General features: G+C 39.6%; 1 protein-coding gene across 1 annotated transcript; it reads left to right on the forward strand.

Annotated features, from left to right (window-relative positions):
• Positions 1-6,264: 6,264 nt before the first annotated feature.
• LOC113780283 lies at positions 6,265-8,210 on the forward strand. Its single transcript, XM_027326098.1, has 2 exons — positions 6,265-7,222; positions 8,155-8,210. The coding sequence occupies exons 1-2, from the start codon at positions 6,265-6,267 to the stop codon at positions 8,208-8,210; spliced, it is 1,014 nt and encodes a 337-aa protein (XP_027181899.1).
• Positions 8,211-25,308: the final 17,098 nt, after the last annotated feature.

Raw genomic sequence — 25,308 nt, forward strand, 5'->3', positions numbered from 1 at the left:
GTTCGTGAGAAATTTGGAACGTCTTTTGGTCGTGCGACCCGCTAGTGCATTAAGTGAGAGAAATTCGGCCGATTAGGTTAAATTTTTGCGTAAAGAAATTTTGTTACTAGGTATTAGGAGATAATTGGAGGTTGCCTAGATGGATTAGCCATGAGGGACAAGAAGATAACTCTAGCAAGACAAAGTGCCAAGTGTCCAATTTTGGTTGGACCAAGCTTGCCTAACTTTTGACTAAACTTTCTTTACTTTCCTTAAAGTCCAAATTTGACTCAATCATCTTCATTCTTCACCATCTCTTGGCCGAACCTCTAGCAAGCAAAGGAGAAAAAATTCTTCAACCTTTCATCTACAAATCCTTGCCAAATCTTGAAAACTAACCGATTAATTTCCAAATTAGTCCATAAAATCATCTTCCTAAGAGTGTTTGAAGAACTTAGTGGTGTTGGTTTGGAAGAAAACCTCACAAGCTACAACCTTTCTTGAAGAACTAAGGTATCTTACTTGGAACTCATCTTTTGTTATTAATTTTGGCCAATTGGTGCCTTATAGTAGCTATTTACGCGATTTTACGGAAGATTTAGTGGATTGGAGTGAAGTTTCCTATTTTTCTGATTTTTTCTGGAATTTTTCTGTTTTCCTATGATTGATATGATTGAGCTGGAATTGATGGTTCTAAATGGCATTATATAGCTCTCTTGTGCGTTAATTGTGGTTAATTGCGGAAAATTTCCGCTTGTGCGGAAAATTTCAGATTTAGGGTTTCAAATTGGGGGTTTTCTATGGTTGATAGTTGAGCTTCTAATTGGCTATAATTGAGGGGTATTATGACCCTAATGACGCATATTGAATGGCTTATATATTGTTTGGGTGCTTGTGGTTGTGTTGGATGGCTTTTATTGGTTGTCTTGTAGGTTGGAAAAGCTGAAATTTTAGGGGAAATGCTGTCCAAGTGTCTAGGGTATTGGATTCTTATGTGTTGAGTTGAGATTTGATAGAAGTGAATAATCTTAGGGTTTATTTCTACTTTTAACCCTAAATGTTATGTATTTTTCATTTCCAAGCTATATTTGGGTCTTGCCTTAATAGTTCCTAGAAAAGGTATTCGACTTGTGTTTGCGTTTTCATTGTACTTTCTTGATTGTTATAGGGCGTGCCGGTGATCCGAGGCTCACGTCGGGCTAAAACTTGTGAAATTTCTTTGTTGAACTTGGTGAGTGTACTACTCACATGTTTGTTATTCCGTGGCTTTCTTGTACTTGAATTCTGTGGTTTGGACTAGTTGTGATGATTGTTTGAGCTAGGTGAGGCGAGGGTGTACTTTACCACTCTCGTACTCTCTAGCCTCCTTGACTGGTTATTATACTAAGCTTACTTGACTGTTTATGATATTACTTGAATATTATTGACTGTACTGGATTTGGTATCGCTTGGATACCAACTTTACTGTTCACTCTGAGCTCTACCTCATTGGAAGTCAATGGACTCGAGCCAGTATGTGACGCCCCGAAAAGAATGAGTGTGAGAACCCGAAAATTTTCTAATTTTCTAGGGTTTATTTTATTTAATCGCCCGCATTTTCTACATTTTCTTTATTAGAAAAATTCCCCAGATAAAGTTTATGAGCAAAGATAGTTTTAAAATGATTTTTCTGGTATCGGTTAGTTTTTGAGAAATTAAGAGCGTATTTTGAACGTGGGACCCGCAAGTGCGGTAAACGCAATATATTTTTGACAACTTGTTGGATTTTTGTATTAAGTGATATTATTGTACATTGTGTTAAGATATTTGTATTGGAGAGACAAAAAGATAAGTTTTAAACCTAAAGGTGACAAGTGTCACTTTCTTACTCAAGGGTGGACTTTGACCATTTTACTACCTTTACTAATTGATTAAAAACTTGACCCAAAATTCATCTTCTTCATAAGCTCCTTGGCCGAACCTCTTGGAGACAAAAAGAGAGAAAAGCTTCCAATTTCTTCCTTCTATTTCTTGCCCAATCTCACAAACCAACCGTTAAAACCGTGATTTGCTCCATAAAAACCTTTCTCTTGGTGGTATTAAGGTGTGTGGTGAAGTGGTTTGAGAAGCAAAGGTGCTAAGTTGGGTCTTTCCTTGGGTTTGTATGGTAAGTGACTAAGGAACCTTTCCTTTGATCTTGATAATGTTCAATTAGTGATTGGTGGTGGTTGAATAAGTGATTTTATGGATGATTTCATGATTTTGGTTGAAATTAGTGAAGTTTTATATTTAATTAGGATTTTTCTGTTCTCATATGATTGTTATTATGTGGTTATGTATGATGATTGGAAATGATGTTTAATGATTCTAGAAGGTGGAAAAAGTGGAAGATTGCAAGTAAATTCTGTTTTGGAAGAAATCTGGAAAATTAGGGTTCTTGGTTCTTCATTCTGTCCGAAATTTTTGGTCCTAGATAGAGGCCGAATTGGCCTTGGATCAAAACATGAAAGTTGTAGGTATTTATGTTTTAAGGGTGCCTGTAAAATTTTAGGTCAATTGGAGTAGTGTAGAATGAGATAAGCCGAAATTACTATTGCTGTTCTGGGTTCATCAGGATGTTAGAACTGCGTCTGAAATGGGTTGTTTTGACTGGAATTGCTTTGGATTTGGTTGTTGAGGTCTTCTGATGAAATGTAGCTTGATGCCCTAGCTACCATATGCCTTTGGAATTTCTGCATTCGGACCTGTATAGACTGAGTTGTACTGATTACAGCATAGTGTAATTTGTAAACCTGCAATTACGGTTCTGGTTTGTTATTTGGCATATTGGACCTAGTTGTGCTAGGATTTGGACTGAGTGGCCTTCTACATTGTTGTAGCCCTATCTTTTAGCTTCGAAACGGTGTATCTTGCACCTTCATCCGACAATCGTACCGCCTTTGGTACCATTACCGCAAAATGACGTCAAAACTATTTTTCTGGTTTTGAGCTTAACTCTCATTTCCGAACTTTTCCCTAGCTTGACTTGTACTAGTACTACTTGGAGCTTGCTGAATGGCTATTGGATGAACTTTTCGTTGTGTGTGTACCTTTGGGTTGGAATGAGAAATATAATGAAGCCGTGATGGCTGGAAAAGTTAGCAAATTCAGGGGAAGTGCTGTCCGAACTTTGAAGGAATTTGTTTGCATTGAGTTTGTGATCTAAGACTTGGATTTGAGCAAGGCAATGATATTTGATGGATGATTTCTGAGCCATGGAGGTGAGTGACCCTAAACTATTTCCAAAGTACTTGTGAAATGTTTCTTGCATTATGTACTCGATTGCATCTCATGCGTGCTTGCATGTGAATTCATGACATGATTTGGCTTCAATGAGTTCTGGGAAAGTCTTGTGCTGGACACCAACGTCTCCACCATTTTCGTGAGTTCGTGACATGATGGAGCAAATGGCTCGGAGCTCAAAAAGGGGCTCCCTCCTAATGTTAATGTTAATGTTAAATGATCTATTTGAGCGTTAGGTGTTCAAGTGCTGTGATTTCACCGGCTCACGAGAGCACTAAACATACATTTGATCTCTGAATCATGACATCATCGAAATGATCAAAATGCAACATTGTGAAATATATTTGTTTAATGATTTTACTGGTTACTCGCTGAGCTTCTAACTCACCCCAAAAATATTTTATTCCCCTCCACAGGGCTCAAGGCGAAGGAAGGACATGTAGTACTTGTGCACGTGACTGGTTGGCCTATATTTTGTACAATTTGGATTTACTAATCATTTTATGTATAGTTGAGAATTGTTTCCGTTGCATTTGTGACATGTAATTATTGGAGACTTGGATGTAGATTTGTGGACCATGTGATGTAATATTTGAGGTTTATGCTTGTAATTTATTTGAGCATTGTAGTGAACGACTGAGTCCCGGCGAGAGCTGGGCAGGCGGTCCGCTGAACCCTCTGGTTCGCCTTAGGGGGAGGTGGGGTTGTCACACAGTAAGGACTTGGTCGGGGACATTTGACAAGCCATGGGGACTGTATTTGGGAATCTTTGGGTATGAGACCCTTGATTCCGGTATACTCGAGTAATACCAATTCTGTACTATTTGGTGTTCGGGCCCGGTAAGGGGAAAGTGAGGTGGACGGATAATTGGAGTAAAGAGGAGTCTACGGTCATGATTACCTGGTATACATTGACGGAGAGTCAATGAGATAAGATCAAGCATGGCAAAAGAGGAAAAGGGCTCTTGAGAGCCATCCGTATCCTTTTATTCCCTACACTTGGGTGTTGTTGATTTTACTTACTTGACGTGCAATTTGGACTGAATATTCTTGTGTTTATGTGATCCTGGTATATTTTGGTGATGGTACCTCATTGGGCGAAAGCTCACTCCGTGAATCTTGTTTTCCTTACAGGGATTTACCTTTTGGACTTGTGAGTTTGAAGATGAGTTGAGTAGAGCTGGTTGAGAGATTTTGTATAGCTCCTCAATAGTTGGCAACTTGATTGTACTTGAATTTACATGTTTCCTTTTGGCTTGTAATCATACAAATGTGGTTGGTAACAGTGTGTGGGTATTCATGTTCCATGTATTCTACTTGGCTTGTATATATATTCCTTTCCGAGATTGTAAGCAGTTATTTGCATTTGATTGGGTTCTAGCTGATTGTGACGTGGCAGTCACTATTCACTTTACGTTTTAACTTTTTTTTTTTCATTTCTTGATTGTTGGCTTGGTTAAGCGCGCTAGTAGATTCCCGAACACCTTGAGTTACTGTTTTACCGTTTTAGTAGTCCTGGCGAGAGCTGGGCAGGCAGTCCGCTAACCCTTTTGGTACGCCTTAGGGGAAGGTGGGGCTGTTACAGGTGGTATCAGAGCCTAGGTTAGAATTACCCTGGGCGAACCTAAAACCTGGTCCTTAGAACTTTTGGGATTGTGTTTAGACGCCATTAAGTGTGAATATATTGTCTAAGCTATAAACCTTTGTTATCTTTGTAGGTTATGGCTGGCACTAGTGGAGCGGGCGGAGACGAGCCACCTCAGAGGCGCCCACGGGTTATCGACTTCCAGGAGAGGCCAGGAGGTCCGATCCGGCTGTGGTATACCGCTAGCCGGACCCGCCGCTGTAGGCGTTGCCAGTTTTACTCTTACGCGGACCACGTGGTTGTGGCAGTGCTTGCTGAGCGACGGAGGCTTAGATGTGCCGCAGCCAGGGAGCGCATTGAGACCCTTAGACTTAGGGGCATCACGCGGATGCAGGCCGATAGGATTGGGGAGCTCCAGGGGGACGTGGCCATGGAGCAGGAGAGGACGAACGCTCTGAGAGAGCAGTTGCAGGTGGTTAACGACCACCTCACTAGGGTAGTCCGGGAGGTGAGAGACCGGTCCGGCGCTATTATCGATGAGTGTGGGGCACTCATCCAGGGAGTGATTGGCGCCAATGCGCCAGGGGGTGTTCCAGGTGGCGGAGCTCCAGGTCAGGGAGGCGCCCCTAGCTCTAGCTCTGGGGGGGAGTCGGTTGGCTCCGTCAAGGACTAGATTAGGGTTTTGAGCCTTGTTTTGATCCCGTGTGAGGGATACCTAGGAGAAGCTTTTGGTTAGCTGTTTTGTACCTTTTGTACCTTTTGGGGCCTAGGTTGTACAGTGTATTTTGACAGACCCTCTTTTGGCTTCACGGGAGTACTTTTGTATATATTTGCTTGAATGCTCATGTATGACTGTTTGTCACAGTTATGTGTTATGTGTATAACTGTTCTATGTGTATCCATATCTTATGTGGTGTTTATTTTTGGTTCTTCGATCATGCTTATGTGACTATATTTATATGCACTTTTAATATTATTTTGTACCTCGACTTTAGAGTGACATTAGAGCAATGGAAGGCACTCGTAGTGGACGAGGCCGCGGGCGCGGGGTTAGGCAACCCACAACTGACGAGGGTACTAGGGATACCACGACTGAACCAAATCCTGAACCTAGGGTTGACCCTAATGCCCAAATAGCTGCTGCTATGCAGCAAATGACCGACTTGTTAGCCCGCGTAGTTCAATAGCAGGGCCAACCTCCTATCCAGCAACTTGGGAACCCTGGCCATGTAGTAGAGAGTGAAGATCGGGCCCTAGAGAGATTTCAGAAGTTCTCTCCGCCAAAATTTCTGGGCGGGCCAGATCCGGACGTGGCCGAAAAATGGTTAGAGAAAATGATAGATATTTTTGCCGCCCTACACTATTCAGAGGAGAGGCAGGTTACTTTCGCTGTCTTCCAATTGGAAGGGGCCGCGCGTTCTTGGTGGAACGTGATACGAATGAAGTGGGACCGGGAACAAACCCCAAGAACATGGGTAAACTTTGTGAGGGACTTCAATGCGAAATACTTTCCCCCTCTAGTCCAGGAAAAGAAGGAGGATGAGTTCATTAAACTCCGTCAGGGGACGCAATCGGTGGCTGAGTACGAGAGCCAGTTTACTCGTTTATCTAAGTTCGCCCCTGAACTCATTCTAACGGAGCAAAGGAGAGTTCGGCATTTTATTCAAGGGCTCAATGTGGAAATTCAAAAGGATCTGGCGGTAGCCCAGATCAATATCTTTAGTGACGCCATGGAGAAAGCTTTGCGAGTTGAAAATGCCAGGCTTCAAGTAAGAAACTTTCAGGTGAAAAAACGGGGGTTCTCTGCAAGTAGTTCGACCCAAGGGGATAAAGGGACCCCTCCCAAGTTTGGAAGAGGAGCCGGGGGAGGAAGGCAATCGGGGATGACACGAGGGACTCCACCGAGGGGTGGTCACAATGGACGGGGCCCGCAGAGAAGCGTCTCACAAGGAAGTTCGGCCTCAGTTGCCCGCGGACCCTGTGGATTTTGTGGGAAACCAAACCACACTGAGGACAACTGTTGGAGGAAAGAAAGGAAATGCTTGCGCTGCGGGAGTGCGGAGCATCAAATAGCTAACTGTCCGGTGTTACCTCGGGAGGCTAGAGTAACCACCCAGTTGTCGAAGGCCAACTCGGGACAGTCCAAGGTAGAAGGGACAAAGCCAAAGGTGCCAGCTCGGGTTTACTCCCTTGAGCAACAACAAGTCCCTGATTCCTCTGGGGTTGTAGAAGGTACGATCCCTGTTTTTCATCGTCTAGCTAGGATTTTGATCGACCATGGTGCTACACATTCCTTTGTTAACCCCAATTTTATGTGCGACATTGATATAACCCCTGTTAGCTTGCCTTATGACTTAGAAGTTAGTACTCCTACGGGGGACCAACGTTTGATTACTGGTTTGATGTATACAAATTGCAAAATTTGGGTAGGAGAGAGGAAGCTTTTGGGGAATCTTATAAGTTTAGCTATTAAGGGGTACGACGTTATATTGGGTATGGACTGGCTAGCTAAGTACGATGCACAACTTGATTGTAAGAGAAAAGTAGTGGAATTTCGTATACCGGGGGAGGCAACCCTAAGGCTCGATATAAGGGGTAGTTTAGCCTTATCTGCATTGATTTCGGGTATGCGGGCTAGAAAATTTCTGTATAGAGGGGCCCAAGGGTTCCTAGTTTTTCTTATAAACACTCCCACTGATAAGTTGAGGGTTGAAGATGTGCCTGTAGTAAGTGAGTATCCGGATGTGTTTCCTGATGAATTAGTAACTGTACCTCCGGAGAGAGAGATAGAGTTTAAGATTGACCTGTTACCGGGGACATCACCTATCTCTAAGACCCTCTATCGAATGGCACCTGCTGAGCTCAAGGAGTTGAAATTACAGTTGCAAGACCTGTTGGAGCGTGGGTTTATTCAGGAGAGTGGATCTCCGTGGGGGGCTCCGGTACTATTTGTTAAGAAGAAGGATGGAACTTTAAGATTGTGTATCGATTATCGGGGATTAAACAATATGACCATTAAGAACAAATACCCACTTCCCCATATCGATGAACTGTTTGACCAGTTGCAAGGCGCGGTGGTCTTTTCAAAGTTAGATCTCCGACAGGGTTACTATCAGTTGCTTATTAAGAAAGAAGATGTACCCAAGACTGCTTTCAATTCTAGATATGGGCATTTTGAGTTTGCAGTCATGCCCTTTGGGTTGACCAATGCCCCTGCCGCCTTTATGGATTTGATGCATCGGGTTTTCAAACCCTACCTGGACCGATTTGTTGTCGTGTTTATTGACGACATCTTGGTCTATTCTAAAACCCGTGAGGAACATGAGCAGCATTTGAAGCTAGTGTTACAAACCCTGAGAGATCATCGGCTATACGCCAAATTTAGTAAGTGTGAATTTTGGTTGGAGAAAATCTCTTTCTTGGGACATGTGATTTCAAAAGAAGGTATTACAGTGGATCCCGCGAAAGTAGAGGCAGTGGCTGAATGGAAGAGGCCAGAAAACCCCACTGAGATTCGCAGTTTCTTAGGGTTGGCTGGGTACTATAGACGCTTTATTAAAGACTTTTCCAAACTGGCTGGCCCTTTAACCGATCTAACGAAGAAAAATAGCCGTTTTGTGTGGGATACTAGGTGTGAAACCAGTTTCCAGGAGTTGAAACGAAAGTTAACCAGGGCTCCTGTTTTGGCCTTGCCTAATGGGAAGGACAGTTTTACTGTTTATACCGATGCTTCGAGGGAAGGCTTAGGATGTGTGTTAATGCAAAACAAGAACGTGATTGCTTTTGCCTCTAGGAAACTGAAAACCCATGAACAAAACTACCCTACCCATGACTTGGAGTTAGCTGCTGTGGTCTTTGCTCTGAAAAAGTGGAGACACTACCTCTACGGGGTTACCTTTGAGGTTTATTCAGACCATAAGAGTCTTAAATACCTTTTCTCCCAAAAAGAGTTGAATATGAGGCAACGCCGGTGGATGGAACTCTTAGAAGATTATGACTGCACGATCAACTACCATCCCGGTAAGGCTAACGTAGTAGCGGACGCCTTAAGTCGGAAGGCTCAAGTAGCAAGGTTAATGGTCAAGGAGTGGGAAATGTTAGGAGCAGCTAGCGAGTGGAACCCTAGACTGGGAGGCAAACAAATAACTTTTGGGAATATTCGGGTGACATATGCTATTCTCGATCGAATTAAAGAAGCCCAAGAGAAGGATCCGATGGTACAAAAGTGGAAGGAAAAGGTGGAAAAGGAAGCACTACCTGACTTCAATTTGGGTCCTGAAGGGATTTTAAGGTATAGGAACCGAGTAGTGGTAGCCAATGATGAAAACCTGAAAAGAGAAATTTTAGAGGAAGCCCATCGATCGAAATACACGATCCATCCTGGTAGTAATAAGATGTACCAAGACTTGCGACGGTTGTACTGGTGGGATAAGATGAAGAGGGAGATTGCTCAATATATCCAAACCTGTCTGATTTGCCAGCAAGTCAAGGCTGAACACCAAAAACCCTCTGGACTGTTACAACCTCTTGAGATACCCGAATGGAAGTGGGAAAATATCACGATGGACTTTGTTTCTGGACTGCCAAGAACTCAGAAAGGACATGATGCCGTTTGGGTGATCGTTGATCGGTTGACCAAATCGGCTCATTTCTTACCTGTGAATGTGAAGGATTCCATGGATAAGTTGGCTAGGTTGTACCTGAATGAAATTGTGAGGTTGCATGGGGTTCCAGTGAGTATAGTTTCAGACCGAGATCCTCGTTTTGTATCGCGGTTTTGGCAAAAGTTTCAGGAGAACTTGGGGACCAAAATCAACCTTAGTACCACTTATCACCCCCAGACAGATGGACAGTCAGAGCGAACCATTCAAACCCTCGAGGATATGTTACGGACTTGTATTCTGGATTTTGGGGGTAATTGGGGTCAACATATGACTTTGGTAGAGTTTGCCTACAATAACAGTTTCCATTTGTGACGACCCCACTTCTCCCAAGGGCGAACCCAAGGGTATCGACGGGCCGCCTGCCTAGCTCGCGCCAGGACTCAAAACTTAAAGCAGTAAAACTAGATAAATCGAAAGAGCACTATATACAATATATATACAATCCCAAAAGTTACATTTACATACTCAAAAGTCTCGAGTCAAACCACTCTAATACACTATAACCACAACCAGCAGAAGATAGACTCTAAGAAGGGTCCTTATACAAACCACCAAAACTAAAACAAACATCCTAACTGTTTAACTAATACAAGCCAATCTATCTATACTAGTGTACGAACCAAAAGTCCCCGCGTCGGCCCCTGCTAAGGAAAACAAATGGAACGGGGTAAGCTATATGCTTAGTAAGTAAACAGGGGCGAAAGCATAAATTTCACGTAACAACAGTTACACAGTAAGAGTAAAGCAAAAGCAGAAAAGTAACATCACATAATAAGGATACGGGTGGCTCCAAAGCCAATTCATGTGCCATGTATGATCTCCTGCCGACACTCCGTCGACCACACTCAATGGTCCGTAGAACTTCACTTATACACCCACCGACACCTTATCACCCTCACTGGCCAGTCACCTCACAAACTTGCCCGGGCGAACGAAATCACAAACTTGAGCTTGAGTCACAAGCTCGGGTCACAAACTTGGTCACCTTCTCGGTGAACCGGATTCACAAAATTGGTTCATAACATGAACCTACAAACTTGGTGACCTCAGACTAAGTTGGACTGACTTCGACCAAGCCCTAACCGGCTCGAATAGTCCAAACAGGTCTTAGATCGGGCCCACGAACTCACAAACTTTGCAAACTTCACAAACTCTACTCGAAAGTCGCCCCGAGCCACAAGCTCAAGGGTTTTGGTTCCAAAAGGTTCATATACATATGCTAAGTACAATTATACATTCAAATTAGGGTTTAGGTCGAGTGCGATAAAGTACACCCTCGCCTAAGTACCCTTTTCACACATCTCAAACACATAGCAAAGAAAAACACACCAAACTGGCCTGAATACTTACTCAGAATCTGAAATAGCAAAAACACGAAGTCGGATCAAAATGAACAGCTAGTAGTGGGCCCCACCAGTTCCGCCCAGCTCACCACCGTCTGACATAGAAGATTGTGTCACATAATATCGCAAACGGCTACTATCGTGCCTAAAACAAGCAAAACGGCAAAAACGACACGCGCGCACGGAAATATGACGGACGGAAACGGAAACGGCCGTTAGCGGAAACGGCAGATTTGACACTCGTTTCTATTGTAATCATAAGTTGAGCTACGAATATCGGATTAAGGCGTATGAGACACCATATCGAAGCTTAAAGGATGAACAACAATTGTTATGAAGACATCCAGAACTGAAACTGGAGGCTTCAGCCCCAAATGAACCAAACACAATCACATACGAAATCTGGCCAATGCACAAATGGTCAGTTTTGAGTGCAAACTGTTTTCTATGCTACACATGGGCAAAAGAGCTGAAAATTGGCAGTTAGATAGTTCATTCCAAATGGAACAACTTTCATGAAGGTCGGCAATCCAAATTCGGAACGGAAGTTGGTCGTCAGGACCAAAACAGATCTGACCAGAAAATGGTCATTTTCACGGGCAGGCCTTATTTGCTCGGCTATATCTCAGGTTCTATAAATCCGATTCATGAAATTCCAAGGGCGTTAGAAAGCTGTGATATAGAGCTATAAGTTTGGTGTTTTGGTCACAAGCCCAAACAGCTTGTAACCTAGTCAAACGTGAAGCCAAAGTTCCAGTCGTAAACTGTCCGGATATAAGAACATAACAGAATTTGACGGTCAAAACAGGTCTGAGTATTTCATTTATAACTCAGGTTATACCACTCCGTTAATCCTGAAGATTTACAGGGATATCCAGGACTTAAGGGGCTACAACAATGTAGAAGGCCTCTCAATCCAAATCCTAGCACAACTAAGTCAAAAATGCAGAAAACCAACCCAGAACCGTAATTGCAGGTTCCCAAATCACACAAAACTGTAATCAGTCCAAGTCAGTCTATACAGGTCCAAAAGCATTGATTCCAAGGGAATATGAAAACTAAGACATCAAGTTACATTTCATCAGAAGACACCAACAACAAAATCCAAACCAATACCAGTCAAAACAGACAATTACTATCGCAGTTCGGACATTCTGTTCACCAAAAATGGCAACAGTAAAATCGGCATAACTCACTCTATACTACGCCAAATGCCCTGAAATTTTGCAGGCACTTCAACCTCATCAATACCTACAACTTTAATGTTTTGAGCAAAGTCCAATTCGGCCTCTATCTATGACCTAAAATTTCGGACAGAATGTTCAACCAAGAACCCTAATTTTTCAGAAATTCTTCCAAATCCAAAATTGATTGCAATTATCAACTAGTCACACCTACTAGTGTCATTATAGGCCATTGCCAATCATCATAAACAACCACACCATCATAATCCAATTAAACCAGAAAAATCATCAATAAAAATAAAAAACTTCACCAAATCACGTTCAAACCAAGATAAAAACCAGAATTCAGCACTTTTTACATCACTAATAGCATAACCTAAGCTTCATAAGTATAGGAGTGGTGTAGTTCAATTTCACCAGTTACCAAGAAAAACAGAGAGAGGAAGTTGTGGAACACCTTTAGCTCTTCCAAAAACTGTCACCAAACCAACGTACTAAACACAACTAGGAGAGATTGTTATGGAGTAGAAATAGATGGAAGCAAGTATTTTTGTGGTGATTTGGAGCGTAGTTGGGACTTGAAAATTGAAGAATGTTTTCTTCCTTGTCTAGCACAAGAGGGCCGGCCACCAAGGAGAAGAAAATGGGAATTTTGAGCAAATTTTTTAAGATATTACCTTTTGGTCACAAAAATCGTCAAAAAAATTGGAATAGTAAAATCTTAACTTGGAACCGCTAAGGAAGGTGGACACTTGTCACCTTCGTTAAATGCATCTTATCTTTCTTTTCTCTCTCACATCATCAAATCACCTCCGTCCTACTTATCTCCTAACACCCGATAAATTTTTCAAGTAGCCGCAATTTAATCTTATTGGAAGCGAATTTTTTCCGAACTTTTCGCACTAGGTGGGCTCCCACTCCGAAATCCGTTCTTTATTTTCTTCAAAATCTAACCGATACTAAAGAAAAATCATCTTAAAAACGTATTTATTTACTCATAAAAATTAACTGGGAACTGTTTCTAATAAGAAAATGTTGGAAAAGCGGCGATAAATAATCTCCACTGAAACTTTCTAAATTGCAACACTTAGAGGTTGCAAATGCATTCAACTACTAACCTATGTCAAGGCACACACTAGAATACCGAATAGAAATTATAGCTTGAACCTTATAATCATAATACGTAAACTAGGATTTTCCAACTTAACCGAATTAGGGTTTCCTTCCTAGCCAAAAAAACCTATTTTTTTCCAAACCAAATATCAAATAACCCTAATATCGACTTACGATCGGACTGGGGCCTCACAGATTCACTTTTTTTTTTTACTGTGCAGGGGGTAGCTGTTCAAAAAAATATATATAAAAAAAGATTTTAGGATTTAACTTATATTCCGTTAGATGTGCCCAATGTTTATAACTTATGATGCATTTGTTTAATGTAATATTATGCTTAATGTGCTTGTAACATATTACCTTGTGCAATTCTAATTGACTTCATTCTCCTAAATTTAATCTAGTATAAAAGATACGTTTCGGTATTTGAATGAACAGAGTCCACAATTTTACGTCTAGACAATGATTTACCTAATTTCTTCTTTACTGTATTAGTAATTTATTATTGTACAGTATTGTACACAGAAAAATTAATTCAATGGAAATTCTAGTTAGTGCTTGTTTAAATATTTAAATAGTTATACCGGTATCCAAACAGATCTTTATAATCCAAAATACAAAAACATGTGAATCAATTTTACTCACATCCATGAGATCTCTAGTTTGTCCATCATCACCATTACAAGTACCCTCCATTGGTGTAGCAGTAATTGCAGTATTGGTCTTAGAGTACTCTTCGAACAAATAAACAACTTTTGTTTAATACTAAGAACCATTTCATCCCGTGATTGAGGATCCAACACAAAACAACAATATTCCACAAACTGGAGCTTGTAACGAGGATCCAAAATAATGGCAAATGATAAGATAACACTATAGCAGTCCCAATACTTTTGAAATTTGGTCTTCATATTAGAAGCCATTTCACTGATCAAAAAATCTGGACTATTGGCCTCTTTATTTAAGAGACATTGAATCTTCCAAACATTGGGAAAGTATAAGTTAGTTGTGGGATATTTACTTCCCGAGAACAATAATGTCATATCATAGAAAGGCCTAAAAAACTCTGCAATCTTTTCGACCCTCTGCCATTCCTCTTCTAAAGGACGCAACTTGTAGTCATCATCCACATCTTGAAGTCGAGAAAATGCATGTCTAAAAAGTAAGGCCCTCTCAAGCATGAGATAGGTAGAATTCCATCTAGTTACTATATCCTGTCGCAATTTTTTATTTGTTTCCAATGACAGTTGTTTCACCAATTCGGCAAACTTTATGACCCTACTTTTATATCCTTTCACATACTTTACATTTTCCCTAATTTTATAAACTGCTTCATCAATCACATGCAATCTAGCCTTTACAATTAAATTCAACACATGTGCACCACAACGGACATGAAGAAATTCACTTCCACAAATGGAAGAACCATTAAATAAAAAATAATTTTGCAATAATCTAGTCACTCTATCATTGTATTTTGCATTATTTAGAGTGATGGTGAAATTTTTTTTTATCAATTTCCCATTCATTTAGAAAATTAATCAGCTTCTCGGATAAATTTGGACCATTATGAGGAGGGGGTACATGACGAAACACAACTATTCTCTTCTGTAAATTCCAATTCTAATCAACATAATGTATTGTAAGTGACATGTATCCGTCACTCGTAATAGAAGACCATAGATTAGATGTCGAACAAATGCGGCCTTGTACAAGTTCAAGCTCTTTTTTGACCTTTTCTTTTTCTCTTCTATAAATCTTTAACACATCAGATTTAGCTGTATTACGCGAAATGCTTTTCACAGAAGGATTTAACAATAAATGCAATTCTCTAATTCCAATGTGTTCCACAAATTGGAAGGGGTAGTCATGTTTAACAATTGCAATAGCCACCTTATCACGATATATCTCATGATCAACCGTGGCTAATCCAGTAGGCTGCTCCTCATTATGAGCATGACTTGCCAAATGGCATAATAAATTAGATGTGCCACTCACATTATCTGCTAAGTACTTCTTACCACATGTTTTGCATATAGCTTTCCGTCTACCATGCTCGTCTACCATGCTCATCAGGCTCTAACCTGTGAAAATGAGGTCAAACTGTTGAATAGGATCTCTTATATATCGCCATATTACTCCCATGATTGCAATCATCGACATCATCATCAAGATCGCAAGCAACCGACATATCCTGCCATAGAAAAGATATCAGAGCAGTCCAAGAAAGAAACAGAACAACGGCACCCCTTTTGGAAAATACTTACATGAGCTTAAGGTAGCACTAACTATGCTATTATTAATCTAAGCACGGAAAACATGCAAGTCACTCAAACTCATCAAAGTTCAAATTCATCCATCTAATCGTCATCAAAGTTGGTTGTGGAAAGTCATGCATGAACAACTATGATCTCATCAAGTATTAAGCAAATATCAACCCAGGGAACAAGAAAGCAAATTCAAGTATTCAACCAATCAATACTCTATTTTAGAAGACAGAAATAAGAAAACCCAAGTTGAAAACTCTTTTAACAGAACACAAAATCGCAAGAGTCACAAATAGCATCATACATGTGCAGGACAAGTTGAACTACGCAGAACTGCAGAATTGTAAACCTTAATTCGACTAACAAGAATTTCTGGTTCACTAGACTGACTAGCGAAAGCTGAGGCCTAACTACAGATTGGCAAATAATTTCAGTTTTAATTTCACCTCTATCATCAATAGCTTCTCCAATGACACTTATGATACGGCCAAGAGCAGCTCATAGCAATACACCTAACAAATTCTCTCTTGTATTCTGAGCCAACTCAAATACAAGTTGGATCTGATCATCAAACTCCTTCAGCACCATCAAATTGGCACCCCTCCTTCCTTGAATCTAATATGAAGGACAACATCAATCACTTGACAAACTTGCAGAATAGCACCCTTTCCAGTAAAAATCTCGGTGTTGGTGTATAGAAACAAAAAGCCAATGGAGCCATGGTGGTGTTCTCACCAGTATGATGATCCCTTCAACCTTAAAATCTAAAATCAACTTTTACTACAGCAATTGGTGTACTCTACTCCTAAAAAAAAAAAGGGAAGATCAATCCTTAAAATCTAAGGTCAAAGAGTGGCTATATGCTACGTTAGTACCTTTCAACACAGGATGCTTGTTTCAGTCATAGAAAAAGAAGAAAAAAAAGGGACGACGGCAAATAAAACAAAAGGGAAGTACATCGATTCTAAACAATGAATGAATCAGAACCCCTATAAACCAAATTTTAGTCTTCAAGATAGGAATAGCCCAGGACAAGAGGACGTACCCGTTGTTGACTAACGGGCGTTGTAAGTTGCAAGTGGTAATTGCAGATAGTGGAAGGTGAGAAGCAGGCCGTGTCTTCAGGTCAGGGGTGGCCACTGCAGATAATCGGTCTCAATTCTTTTGTGGATTCGTTTTGGTTTTGGATTTGGTTTTGCAGATTTTGTTTCTTTTGATTGAAAACGTTGTTAGCAAGAAAGAAAGAACTCTTCGTGGAGAAGGCAACGAAGGTAAAACATCACAGAGGTGAATTTGTTCAAGAGTAAAGGCAGCGAAGGTCTTTGCGTGTTCCAATTTTGTTTATTTGTTTTTTTTTAGTTGGATCATGGGTGCCCAACACAAATACCCAAACCACCCAAAATATATGTGAGTTTTTATTACCCAACCCAAAATTGACCCAACACCCAATTTACCCAACCCAACCTTAAATTAGTGGGTGGGTTGGGTGGGTTGTTGGGTTTTGGATATAATTGCCAGGTCTAGTTTTACCTATATTAACTCCAAAATTAAAAAAATCATCAAGGCATCAATTTAATTAACAAATAAATCATAAAAAAATAGAAATAAGCATGAAATCTATCAATTGAACACTTAAATGAAGTATAATCAATAATTAAAGCAGAAAAGTAGCTTCTATTTAAGAAATCAAATCTATTAGGGATTTAATTGTAAAAATTAATAAAGGTTTGGGGGTTAAATTATAATTATCACAAAGATCTAGGGTCAAAATTAAAGAAAAATAAAGTTTAGGAACCTATTTGCAATTAAATTAGAAACCTAATGGAAAGAAGTTCAAAGTTTTTAGGTCTATAGTGAAATTAAGTAAAAGTACAGGGACCATACTGCAAATTCCCTTTCTGGTTTCTTGATGGATCAGGCCACTGGGCCATTTTTGCCTTTCAGTTGGGCCAAAAGCTCCAAAAGCCCGACGAAAAATCCAAGGAAAATGCACGGGCCAATCCATAATCTTACCTAAACAAATCCAACCAAAAGGGTGGGCTTTTACCTCCTAAGCCCAAGCCAGAAACCCAAATAAATAAACTAAAGCCTATTCGTAAAACCCAACCAAAATGAACCAGGCTTTTCTACCAAAACATAACCAAATCAAACCACAACCCAAATCACTAACTATTTTACCAAAACCCAAAAAGATAAAAGTCAATGAAATTTATTAAAGAATAATTATACTTTAAATCCCAAAAATAATTTACTTAAAAATGCATTTAAACATGGAAAATAGGATCAGAACTCAATAGGGGCAGAAATAGTTCAATTGCAAAAGTTTTTGGGCTATAATGGAGTTAAGGAAAAGTTTGGGGGTCAGAACACAATTTCAGAAAATTTCCATGCATTCTTCTTTGATGCATTCCTCTGCAACTTTTGGGTTTTCATACAGCAATTTCGCATGGCCAAGAATTAGAGATTCGGACTCAAAAACATGAACCCATGTGACCCAAAATTTACCAAACAAAGTCTAATACAGCATTTCACCAAGAAATCTGACATAATAATCCACAAAAATGAGCCGGAAAATTGCTGAAAAATTAGAAAAAGAAGAAAGAACGGAAGAAACATGTTCTGCAAAAACATCTTGGCAGCTTTGATGCCAATACAAGTTTAAATGAAGCAAGAGAGGTTGAAATACTTCACCTTTAACAACTTCGAGGGCCAAAATCGCGTGTCAAACTTCGAGGAAGGAAACTCCAAGATCTGTCGCTGGAGATGCAAGAATGCCGAACCCAGCAACTTCAAGCCCCTATTCAAGGTAGTAAAGATGTTCGTTTCAGGAAATTTTCTAAATAAGAGTTCTTCTCCTAGGATCGTAGATGATGTAGAAAGAAAAATCTCCCCAAAAGGAGTTGTAAAGAAGGAGAAAACTGAGATTGAAGGTTGCTAATCGGCCAACCTGGTCAAGCGAAATTTTTGCAGAAATTTGCTCTCTTTTTTTCTCTTTTTGCTGTCCTCTCTTCTAATGAATGTGTTTTCATCCATTTTATATGGCACAACCCAAAACCCTTGGAGCAACGATGGGGATGGGTTAGACTTTAGGGATTGATTATGAACCATTAGATGATGGATTTTGGATAAGAATTGGTAGTTGATCTGGCACTTGTACTAGAAGACTTGAAAAGGAAGAAAATGGAGCTGGATTCAAGTGGGAATTGGACCCAAAATGGTAGCTGCAATCTAGTACATGGCCTCGTCAATGGCCACCGAGCAGCGAAGCTTCCCTGTTCCTCATTGTGGAAACAACTGTCTGTTCTACTTTCCCTTCCTGACCAACACCTTTTATTTCCGCGAAAAAGAGAGGCGCAAGGCAGAAAGCAAGAGGCAGGACTCTATGAAAATTATTCCTCTCACTCCCTATTACTCACGGGATCTTTCTTCCTTTTTTTTTTCCCAAAAACAGAGGCAAAGGCAGGACGGTGGAGATGGGATTGAAACCAATTTTTGTTGGCTACTGCTAAGGAAAAATGGAGATGGGATTGGCTTTGTTGAGTTTATAGCCTCACAATTTGCTTGTTTTGTTTCAACTCTTTAGCTTATTGGAGGGAAAAAATTTTTTTTTTTTGAAAAAAATTGAGATTAGGACTGACAGTGGAGATGTGATTGAAAGTAATTTTTGTTGGCCGTTGGAATAACTATTCAGAAGATGTTTGTATAGCCTCTCAATTTGCTTCGTATACGGTTTGTTTCATCTGAATAATTGGTGGGGTATTGAACTGTACTATGCCTGCTAATCATAATCTGGTAGGCATACTACTTGAAACACGTAACTTCAAAGGGGAACTCTGACTTATGGCATGCCTAGTCATACATAAGAACTTCCTGATTGTTGGTCTTTCTCTCCATGTCTTGTTATTGAATCATATTAAAAGTAAGTTCTGAGTTTGATAGGTTTGTTATTGAAGCATATTAAAAGTGAGTTCTGAGTTTGATAGGTTTTTCTGATAACACTCAGGGGGTTGGGAATCCTATGTGATCTACAGGCAGAACCAGCCAGCACTCCAAAATCAACATCTAATTGTTAGTTTTTCCTAAACAGGTAATATGTGAGAACCTGTTACAACACTGGTATGCTGTATAAACATTACAGCTACAGTAACTGCATAAGTAAATTCCATAGATAGTGATGTCATATTGAAAATATCTCATCTCATGTGTTGCCTTTTCTGATTAAAATGAGCTTTGATTAGATTCTGTGTCACAGATAGTTAGCCAATGGACACCAGTAATAAGCATGGTTCGAAGACTCGGCCGGGACGAGACCGTGACGAAACGTTTCCGAGATACGTGACAGGCCGAGATGTCACCGTGAAGGGTTGAAACGGCCGAATCACACCGAGTCATCCCGAGTCAACTTGAATTTTTATTATTTTTACTAATTTTTTAATTACTTTTGTTCATCATATTTTTTACAATTTTTAGAATATTAAATATTTCACAAATTCGCGTTTCGGCGAGACCGCGACCGATATGCCGAAACCGATGTGGAACGGTCCAGGCCGCAACCGCAACCGCTACCGCGACTTTGAACCATGGTAATGAGAGTTTTGGATCTCTTTCTTATAGCATGAAAATTTAAGATAAAGTACACGCAAACATATAGCAGTAGGCCAGACTGAAATTCTCAGCAAGAAGAAGTTACCTCTCTGCATTAGCAGTTGAGTCAGCATAACTAGAAGATACATCTTTTTTGTAGTCTTTGGTTCCTGAGAAAGGTAGAAGCGGATCTAGAGCAGGTTTATGCATAGAGGATCTGATTGTTCAATGAATTTGAACCATGTGGTTTGGCCATAAAATTCTTGAAGAATAAGGAGACGAATCAGTTTAGATTACGAGTGTTCAGAATTGTCTGAACAGCTTGACTTATTCTGCTGTGAGAGGGGATGCAATTGGTCATTTTCACCATTTAAACGTTTGGTGTAAATTGAATGTCAAAGTATTCTAAAAGAATATTATTTTTTATTAAGTTGATCTTGAGATTAAAAGAAAATAATAACACAGTCAAATGATTTTATAGAGTTATAAAGTATTAGATATAAAAAGAATGAACAATAGGGAGAAATGTAATGGAGAGGATCTTAACTCATTGTACACATTGCTATAATGAACAACATATAAAATTATTATTATTGTTGTTGTTGTTGTTGTTATTATTATTTGTTCATGAAACAATTTTAAAATGTTGGACTCAACACGTCAAATATGAACACACCATTTGTGTGAGGACCCGTAAATCTTCCTTATTTCATAATATTTTTATTTTATTTTCTCGCATGCATTTTCTTCATTATACCCTATTATATTGATTTTCCAGAGATTTTTATAAGTGAGTAGAGTTTTCAAATCATTTTCCTAGTTTAAGTTAGTTCATATTAAGTTTGAAGCGTATTATGGATGTGGGGCCCGCTAGTGCGTTAAGTGCGATAAATTTGTGCCGATTAATTGAAGTTTTGTATCAAGAAATATTATTTTACAAGGTGCTAGGAAATAATTAGAGGTTACCTAGAGGGATTAACCATTGGAAGACAACAAGATGAGGATTAACCCTTGGATGCCATTTGTCCTTGAAACATTGGACCTTGACTTTGACTTGGACTTGTCTTAACCTTTACTAAACCAAATTTTGACCCAATTTCTTTCCATTTTCATTGTCTTGGCCGAAATTTATGGAGTGGAAAGAACAAGAGAGAGTTTCTTCAACTTCAACTTCAATTCTTGCTCAAATCTTGAGTTTCAACCGTTGAATTATCAAATTACTCCATCCAAGTTGCTTACTAAGGAGGATTAAAGCTTCTAGTGGAGGGATTTGTGAAGGAAAAATCCTAAGTTATCATCTTTCTTGAGGTGTCAAGGTACTTTGCTTACAAACTTCCTCTTTACTTCAATTAATTGATAAGTAGTGGCTTATAGTTGTTATAGATGCTACTTTGTGGAAGATTTCATAGATTAAAGTGAAGTTAGCTAAATTTCTGATTTTTTTTGGGATTTTTCTGTTTTCATTGATGATTATGGCTGGCCTTGGATTGCTGGCTCTAAATGGTGTTAAATGGATCCCTTGTGCGTTAATTGCAGTTATTTGCGGAAAATTTCAGCTTGTGCGGAAAATTTCAGCTTTAGGTTCCAATCTGCCCTGTTCTGGCCGGTTTTATTTGAGTATGTTAGAGGCCGAATCAGGCTTAGGTTAAAACATACAAGTTGTAGCAAATGGTGTTAACTATCTGCCTGTAAAATTTTAACTCAATCGGAGCACTATAACCTATGAAATGACCGAAATACCCTTGACTGCCCATGAACTTTGTTTTGCGGACAGTTTTCTGTTTTCGTGGAGTTTTCCATTTTTGACCATGAAAATGCATGATTTGGCTTTGGAGGTCTTCATAAGAAATATAGGTATATGTCTTGGCTTCGAAATGCCATAAGATTCGTTTCAATCCGGTAAGGGTAGTTTCAGTTATGGATATTGTGCCGAAAGGTGTATTTGATAGTTTATGATGTGTATGTGGTTAATTTGAGATGAATTGGTGTTGCTTGTAGGATGGAAAAGTAAGGAAATTAAGGGGATATGCTGTCCGATCTTTGAAAGGATTTGATTGCTTTGAGTTTGAGTTGAAGGGTTGGACTTGAGCAAGGCAATGATATATGATGGATGGTTCCTGAACTGTGGTTGGTGAGTGACCCAAACTATTTTAAAGCTACTTATGAACTGTTTCTTGCATTATCTACTCGATTCGATATCATGTGTGCTTACATGTGAGTTCATGACATGTTTTGGCTCAAAAGAGTACTTGGAATTCGTGTTCTTAGAACCAACGTCTCCACCACTGTTTACTTGCAGCAATTGGCTACCTATCCCTGTTTCACTGTTAACTGATCAATTTGAGCGTTAGATGTTTAAGTACATTGATTTCACTGGCTCACGAGAGCAATAAACGTACATTTGATTACTGATTCATGACATCATTGAAATGAACTATTATGAAACTGATTTGATTACTGATTTGACTGGTTACTCGCGGAGCTTCTAGCTCACCCCAAATATTTTATTCCCCTCCACAGGGCTCGAGGCGAAGGAAGGGCTTGTAGTACTTATTCACGTAACTGGATGGATTATCTCATGTATAGTTTGTTTTAGGTTCATTTTGTGGAATAGTTGGGCTAGTGTGACTGTATGGAATTGAAGTGGATGTATGCGTACCTTCCACGCTTAGAATTAGTTTCTGGTTCACTTATGATATGTAATTCTTGGGGAATTTGATGTAATATTTGAGATTTATATTGTAATTTGTTTGAGGACTGTAGTGAGTGAGTGAGTCCCGGCGTGAGTTGGACAGGCGATCCGTCGAACCCTTTGGTTCACCTTAGGGTGAGGTAGGGTTGTCACAATTTGGTTGATAGCAGTAGTAGCGTGTGAACAATGATCCTAAATTAAAACCCGAATTTGGATTTATACAAGAGCACAGCATTACCTTCCGAGATAGGCACAAAATAACACCTGGGTATTTACAGGATTACTAGTCGAGTCCCCACGGGTGACACAATGAACATGCAGTGGGTATTTCTGGTGATCGGAGTTTCTTTTGCTGCCACTAGCACTTCCCTGCAAGCTGCCCAAATTCCTGGCCCTCTCCCTGCAATATTTCATTGGTTCTACCTGGCACTGGAGCTGGCCTTTTTGGCTGTTTTAGTATCTAGTTACCTACAACGCCCTTACCCTAATGCTTCTTGTCTCATTCAGCACCTTGCAGTCCTCTTTGGCGCTGTTGCGTTTATACTGGCTATCTCGATGCCTCTTCTCCATCCCTCACTGAAGCTGTTATCCAACAAACTCTTTCTCATTGCTGTTCTCATAACAATCCTTGCCAATCGTTATATTAGTTTCCGGTAATTTCTTTCTTTCTGGAAATTTTCGCTGTATTTTATTTTTAGTTATGTTTGGTTAATATATACAAACATTTGACACAGGGCTTAACATGGTGCCGATCGTTTTCCCGCTTTGATGACTCACGAATTGTCCGACCAAGTTAAGATTATGCTTTTCACTTTGCCTTTTAACTTTCAAAATTCTCAGTTGTTCTGAGAAGTGTTGTTTTTTATGCATTCTACAATGAAACAGGGCAAACAGAGACGATTGTGGTGGTGGTGTTGTTGGAAATATGTTGATCATGTAATTTGTTTAATGACTAGCACTATAATTCGTTTGAAATGAAAAGGATGTTTTATGATTCCTGTGTCTATACTTTTCCTTTAATTGTGGAGATCGTGTTATGATTTGACTTCTATTTATATATGTATGTGATTCTTTCTGTTCTGAAGCCTATTATTGGGTTTATGGTGTTGCGGAAGCTCTACCAAATTAAGGTATAAAGAGTAAATTATTGTATCTAAAATTGTAAAATGGTAATTCTCAGGAAATATTTGGTGAGGTACACTGGCCTGCTTAAGTACCAATTTCCAAGACAGAATTACCTTTATATGCAATTAATTGCACAATAACTCACCACAAATATACCAACAAATATAGCTACTAAATAGACAATAAAATAGAACACCAGAATTTAACGAGATTCGGCTAATTTACCTACGTTCTCCGACACTACCGACAACTTAATATTTCACTAGAAGAAATATTACAAAGAGAGAGAAGAAAGCAAATTATGATACTTTTGCTTGGTGTGATTGAATTGAGAAGGTAGAAAGCTTATTTATAGCTCTCAAAACTTTCTCCAATTCATAAACCCACCGATGTGGGATTGTAATTGTGCCAAATAATTTAACAATTTTGGCTATTTCAAAGTCAATAATTGAGGCTTGACTATGAATTCAACAAATCTCCATCTTGGCATAATTTATAATCCCACTAAAAATACAAATCTTCTCCCTCAAAATTCGGTGGTGTCTTCAAATGCGTTGTCAAGCGTCAATCTTCAAGTTGTGCACAACATTTATCAAATTCAAACAATGTTGAAATTTGATAGTTGTCACAACCTTCGTAAGCATATCAGCAGGATTCTCCTTGGTCTGAATCTTTTGAAGTAGTATCATACTATCTTCCAAAATCTTTCTCACAAAATGATACCGTATGTCGATATGTTTCGTCCTTGCATGATAAACCTGGTTCTTTGCTAAATGAATAGCACTCTGACTATCACAATGAACTTTGAAAGGCTTCTGTCTGATTCCCAATTCATCAAGCAACCCATGAAGCCAAATTGCTTCCTTAACAGCCTCCGTAACTGCCATATACTCCGCCTCTGTAGTAGACAAAGCAACCGTTGACTGTAAGGTAGACCTCCAACTGACTGGTGCCTTAGTAAGTGTAAACACATACCCAGTCGTTGATCAACGTGTATCTTGATCATCTGCATAGTCGGAATCACAATATCCAACTGTGCCTTGACCAATCTTCTTATCCCGCTCAAATACTAATCCAACATCTACGATATTCAAAATGCACCGTAAAATCCATTTCACAGCTTGCCAATGCTCCTTACCAGAATCATACATGTACCTGCTCACAACTCCAACTGCTTGTGAAATGTCAGGACTTGTATACACCATAACATACATCAAGCTATCCACCGCATTTGCATATGGTACATTTGCCATATATTCTCGTTCTGCATCATTCTTTGGAGATAACGATGCACTGAGCTTGAAATGAGGAGCAAGTGGAGTACTAACAGGTTTGGTCTTTTCATTAATGCCAAACCTCTTTAATACTTTAGTAAGATACTCTTTCTGAGTCAAATAAAGCCTCCCCAATCTTCTATCTCTGCTTATCTCCATGCCGAGAATTTTCTTAGCTTCGTCGAGATCCTTCATTTCAAACTCTCGACTCAAATGAGATTTTAATTTTTCAATCTC

The sequence above is a fragment of the Coffea eugenioides genome, chromosome 8, assembly GCF_003713205.1.
Source record: "Coffea eugenioides isolate CCC68of chromosome 8, Ceug_1.0, whole genome shotgun sequence".
Taxonomy (NCBI): Eukaryota; Viridiplantae; Streptophyta; class Magnoliopsida; order Gentianales; family Rubiaceae; genus Coffea; species Coffea eugenioides.

What these genes read in the sequence shown, in the direction of transcription:
- LOC113780283 (XM_027326098.1), top strand. Translation starts at nt 6,265, where the DNA reads ATGAAGTGGGACCGGGAACAAACCCCAAGAACATGGGTAAACTTTGTG. An exon ending in GGACCAACGTTTGATTACTG is followed by an intron (nt 7,223 to 8,154) that starts GTTTGATGTATA and finishes GAACATGAGCAG; the next exon opens with CATTTGAAGCTAGTGTTACA.